The sequence below is a fragment of the Populus alba genome, chromosome 6, assembly GCF_005239225.2.
Source record: "Populus alba chromosome 6, ASM523922v2, whole genome shotgun sequence".
Taxonomy (NCBI): Eukaryota; Viridiplantae; Streptophyta; class Magnoliopsida; order Malpighiales; family Salicaceae; genus Populus; species Populus alba.
The window spans coordinates 15,383,576-15,389,448 of record NC_133289.1 but is presented as its reverse complement, the minus strand read 5'-3'; the positions used below and the strand labels follow the sequence as shown (position 1 = coordinate 15,389,448).

At 37.3% G+C, this 5,873-nt stretch overlaps 1 protein-coding gene across 1 annotated transcript; it reads left to right on the top strand.

The window, feature by feature from the left end:
* Positions 1-313: 313 nt before the first annotated feature.
* On the top strand, positions 314-2,403 carry LOC118057950 (xyloglucan endotransglucosylase protein 7). The gene is made up of 4 exons (XM_035070687.2): positions 314-329; positions 1,219-1,466; positions 1,607-1,800; positions 1,890-2,403. Exons 1-4 carry the CDS (start codon positions 314-316, stop codon positions 2,299-2,301), a joined length of 870 nt encoding a protein of 289 aa, XP_034926578.1. The 3' UTR covers positions 2,302-2,403.
* The last annotated feature ends 3,470 nt before the right edge of the window (positions 2,404-5,873 follow it).

Genomic DNA, 5,873 nt, shown 5'->3' with positions numbered 1-5,873 from the left:
CCACACCTAATAAAAAAAACTCTCCTTCTCTCCCGAAGAAAACTAAAACGTGTCCTCCACACTAGCTAACCCAAAGCCGCACACTTCCCATTTGTTTTCTTCTCCATTTTTGACACCAGCAAAAACAGAAAAAAAAAAATGCACGCCAAGAAAAAACAGAAGATCACACTCTCTCAGCCTTCCTCACGCACGCCCATAGCCTATCTACACCAAAAACACTCTCTCCTAAAAAATCACCAGCCGAGAGACCCATCCTCTCCACTGACACCACATATTCAAAATAAAAAAGTAAATTCATTTAGGGAGGTGGAGGATGGCAACCATCAACGGCAACGACCAGTCATCTTCACACTATCACTAATAATAATTCGCACTTGAAATATGATTTTTTTTTTAACTTTCAATTTAGTATAAATAGATAGTTAAATTTATACTATTATATGTGAAAAATATAATCAAGAAACACTAAAACAAAAAAAGATGTGTTTTGAAAGCTCCTATTTATTAATTTATAAGCTTCTTGTTCTTGAAATAAAATAGTTTATTTTATATTTTCTGAGTATTTTTATTTTAACGTTTAGCTAAATAACTCTAATAAAAAGCCAAAACATATATTTTTAAAACAATTCAAAGATCAAATGATGGGTTTGTAGTTTGTTTTTTCAATAGTTTTATTTAATATTGGATTGTAAATTTATATTATAAAATATAAACCTTTTATTAGAATATTTGATTTTTCTTTGAAATTTTAAAAAAGTAAAACAAAATCGCTCATTTCAAAAAATGCAAAATATATTTTATTTCGCACAAGATAAAATCCTAAAATTGATGGATTTCTCCTAAAACCTAACCTAGATCAAATAGGGGGGATTTAAACAACGACATTTTTTTCTTATTAAATGACCTGTTAATATGTACAACGAAAGGTTGGTGGAGTTCTGAAAACCGTGTCTGACTATTGGTATTGACAAGCAAGAGTCCAAACGTGCAAAGTGTTCATGGAAGCCCATTATTCGGTGCCGAAGTACAGATTTACAACTCATAAAGTATGAGGTCTCCTCTTTTGCATTACCTAATCTCTCCTGCCTGCCTTCTCGTCTACATTATATAAATAGTATTCAAGTCATCAAATTCACAATCGCGCTTCTCTCTTCCATCCATACTCAGGTAGTCTACCCATTGCATAGCTAAAACAACAGCACAAGACAATGAAAGCAGGGCTGCTAGTCTCTCTGATAGTAAACTTTCTGGTGGTTGCTTCCGCCGGCAGCTTCTACAATGATTTTTATTTCAACTGGGGACATGACCACGGTAAGGTTTACGACAATGGCAATAGTCTGAGCCTCATTCTTGACAAAAATTCTGGATCAGGGTTTCAATCCAAGAAAGAGTATTTATTTGGTAAGATTGATATCCAGCTCAAGCTTGTCCATGGCAATTCGGCCGGCACTGTCACAACATTTTATGTGAGTTTCTTTCATATATATGTAGATGTATATGAATATATATATATATATGTATGTATGTATGTTTGTATGTATTTGCTTCAAAGCAATGAATCATCTTTTAAAGACTAACAAACTAACTACAATATTATTTGTGGCAGCTATCCTCGCTAGGGCCATACCACGATGAGATAGACTTCGAATTCTTGGGAAATACAAGTGGTCAGCCATACACTCTTCACACTAACGTGTTCAGCCAAGGCAAAGGTAACAGAGAGCAGCAATTCTATCTTTGGTTTGACCCCACTGCTGATTTCCACACGTATTCTATCCTTTGGAATCCACAACGCATAATGTAAGTACAAACAATTTCTCAGACCTCCATTAAATCGGTATTGTTTCTTACAGGATCCTTTTCCTTGTTTTCTGTGTTTTGCATTTTAGTTTTTCAGTTGATGGCATTGCAATTAGAGAATTCAAGAACTTAGAATCCATTGGCGTTCCATTCCCTAAGAACCAACCAATGAGGATTTACTCCAGTCTTTGGGAAGCTGATGACTGGGCAACATGTGGTGGAAGAGTTAAGACAGATTGGACAAAAGCACCGTTCGTTGCTTCGTTTAGGAACTTCAACGTCAATGCCTGTGCTTGGTCTTACGGAGCATCTTCTTGTAAATCTAAATCTGGCTTTGCTGACTCCATCAGCAACTCATGGATCTGGGAAGAGCTCGATGCTGGACGCAAAGGCCAGATGAAATGGGTGCGGGACAATTACATGACCTATGACTATTGCAAAGATTCCAAGCGATTCCCACACGGCCTCCCTCGTGAGTGCTATGTCACCAACTTTCCCTGAACCAACCTCAGGAAAAGGAATCGATTGATGATGAAAAATTAAATACATATCCTAATTTTCACTTATATTGTTCAATTATTATTTTCATCGGTTTTGACAATTCTGTTTCCATGTTCATATGAGTATTTCCTTGTTCCTAGTGATCAAAACATATGATCACATAATTTTTTATATATATAAATAACATTATTACAGTTTGATTTGTCGTGTGGTGTTTATAAGTTTATATATTTACACTACAAGATTTAACATTTTTACCGACAAAAATTTATGTCGGTATTTGTCGCACGTGTGCGGCGTCGCGATGATCATACACCCTCAAGGAAAAATGTAATGGGTCTATCTCTGGCAAATGTGTAGAGACAAGGAATTCTTGTCTCCTATCAGTAAAATATAGATTGAGAGTCGCCACCTAGTATTCTGGTTATTAGGAACCCTAACTGGTCTTAGAGATCAGGTACGGAGACTTGTTGCGTAAAGGAAAGGTATTAACACCCCAACTACGACCTACCTAAGGTAGGCTGCATTGTTTGAATGTATGATAAAATCTAATGTCTTGTTGTATTTTCTAATTGTTGGTCTATATAAGGTTCAAGAAAAGCCCTCCTTAATAAGGAGATTCTTATCTTAATGGGGTAAAACCTAATTGTTCTAGTGTCCGAAAAGAGAATTTAATATTTGGAATACGTATTACGTGTAATGTCGTACCCCGGATACTAAAAGACAAACAAAATAAAATTTTTGTTGTTTTTGAAATTTTGGCCAATGTTCTCTTGACTTTAATAAACTGGTTATTAAAGCCAAAATGCATGCTAAAACATTGTTTTTTGATATATGAAAAACATAATATAATTTTTTTAGCATTGAGACACTTGGTCGTATGCACAAAAACACTTTTTTTCTTATTTGTTTTTTGTATTTTTGAAAGTTTTGACGAAAACTAGGTATTTTAATACCGTATTTGTATTTTTATGACGTAAAATATTGCCCGATATTAATCAAAATGACATAAAAACTACGCGGAAAAATTGTAAAAATTCAGAAACAAGTATATGTAATTTTTTTTTTGAAATGAGCTGGTCATGCCCAAATATATGGGCTGGGCCGAACTTGGCCCAACTGCACGGGCCAGGCTTAGTCTAGCCCATATTAGCTGGTTACTGTGCATGAGCACAATAAACCATAGTTTTGAAACCCGACCCGGTCATTGACCCGGTCAAGTGATCGGGTCACAGGTTATATGGGTTGACTCGAGTTAACTCGGGTCAACCAAAAAAAAAAGGGTTTCTAGTTGAATTAAATCCTCCTCCATGCTTGCAAAGTGCATCTCCACAACTCCCAGTTAGATCTATAGTTTTTCCAACCATTTAAACAAAGGTCCAAGAACCTGCAGATATGCTTAGAGAAGATTACAGAAAATTAATGAGCTGCTCATACCTCTCCATTCACAAAAAACAACTCAGTTCCAACAACTACTCTTTTCTCTACAAAGCACGCACAATCCACAGGATCAAAAGGCAAAAACAAAACTAAGATGAGTTACTGGACGCCAAAGTATCTTAATAGTGACAATTTTCGTCCACAAAATTGTTTCACACACATTCCTTGCCTTCATCCAGAGCCTTCTCTGCTATTTTTGCATCAGTAGAACTAATTAGGATGATCATAAATTCCATAATAGCTAGGTGAAAAAACTCCCAGAAAGTGAGATGACGGGCATCATCAAAACCGGCAACTACCTCCAAAGTTTATCTAAGAAGCACAACATGCTTAAAATAATAGGAAGTTAATACCTCACAGAGCAATTTGTTTTCTTTTCCAACTCGGAGGCATAACAAATACATTTGCCCATAATGTCATAAGACGGAACCGTTGCGATCTCCTATCCTACAACAAGCAGCTGAGATTTACATAGCCAGAACTGGCCAGTAGATGGCAACTCTTCAGTTTAAAGAAAAGGTCTAGGATGCTGCAAGTTCTACAGATACATACATGCATCTAATTCCATTTAGCGAAGCGGCTCGATGTCAGGAGAGGGGTAGAAGGCTAGAGGACACAAAAAACAGAGAGTGAAAGAAGGAGATTCAAACCTTTTTCTTAGAGAAACAACAGCGATCAATAGCTAGATGTCCCTCTCTGCTCAGTTGGGTTTCAAATAATTAATTAGGTTACTGATTTTGCTTCATTCTTCTTCACTCTTCAGCGTTTTAGATTTTAAAAAGCCAAAAACGACGTCGTTTAATGATGGTCAAAATAATAAAAAAAATTGACCAGGTCTCATTCGGGTTTGACCGAGTGGACCGGGTCGACCGGGTTTTCCCGGGCCAATTCCCGAGCGGGTTTTTGCCTCCACCCGGACCGGTCCCAGGCCCGGGTCGGCCCGCCGGGCCGGTCCGGGTTTTAAAACACTGCAATAAACAGCTTCTCCCCACCTACAGACGTGCATTGTGCACGTCTTGCATGGTGAGGGAAGAAATGAAGGCAAAATGAAAGGGCAGAGGGTTTACCTGGAGACATCTCAGTCGTCTAGTGGTTGCTGGCGGTGGCGTTGTGGTTCTAGCAGCGGTCCTCCTTCTTCCCTTCTCTGAGGTATGCTCCCGTTTTTTTCTTTCATTTTCTTCTCCCTCTTCTCTCTTCTATTTCTGTTCTCTCTTCTCCCCCCTCTCTCTCGGTCTGTTTGTCCCTTTTGTTTTACGTTTTGTGCCCTCCCCCTCTGTATTTATAGGTAAAACAGAAGGGAGAGAGGCATGGGCGGCCACTGTGCAGCCACCCCAAAACAATTGACAGAGGGGCATGTCCTTTTGTTTTTTTCTTTACCGCCTTGTGGTAGGCCACGGGTCAGAGTTTATGCAAATGGCTGTCCTTGGTAGGTGTCTTTTTAAGCTGGAAAGGAAGGAATGTTGGTGACAGAGAAAGAAAAAAAATCTTCTTCTTCCCTTGCTTCACGCGTCCAGGGGAAGAAGAACACCCACAGTGTTGACAAAATGGCACCATTTCGATCCCCTTATTTTTGTTTTGGTGAACAATACATGAAACAACGTTGTTTTTCCCAAAACGCGCCGTTTCATTTAAATGGAAATTGGCGCCAAAACGTGTAAGGGTCAAAGCAAGCCTTCAATTTGCGCGCGTTTTGCATTTTAGTCCCTGGTCTTGGATTTCTTCAGTTAAGTCCCTAATTGGCTATCAAACTTCAATATTTATGCAATTAAGCCCCTAATTTGACCAAATTAACTCTCAAAAATTATATTTTGACTCCATAACTTTAATTTCTTTCAATTAAAGCCCAAATTAACTTTAAAATCAATTTTTCTTGCAATGAAAACCTTCATAAATTCAATTAAACCTTCAATAAAATTTAATTAAGTCCATAAACATCTGATTTTAGACTTTTCTTTCTCAAATTGAATTTTCTTTGTCAACAGGACTCTCATCAGTCAATAAAATATTGTCAAATTTTAATCTTTGTATTTTTAAACTTTCTTAACCAATTTTTGATCATTTTCTAAGCGTTCTGGTATTTTTTTTTCACTGTTATATTTTTTGATAATATTTTTTTATTTTTTATGTGGGGA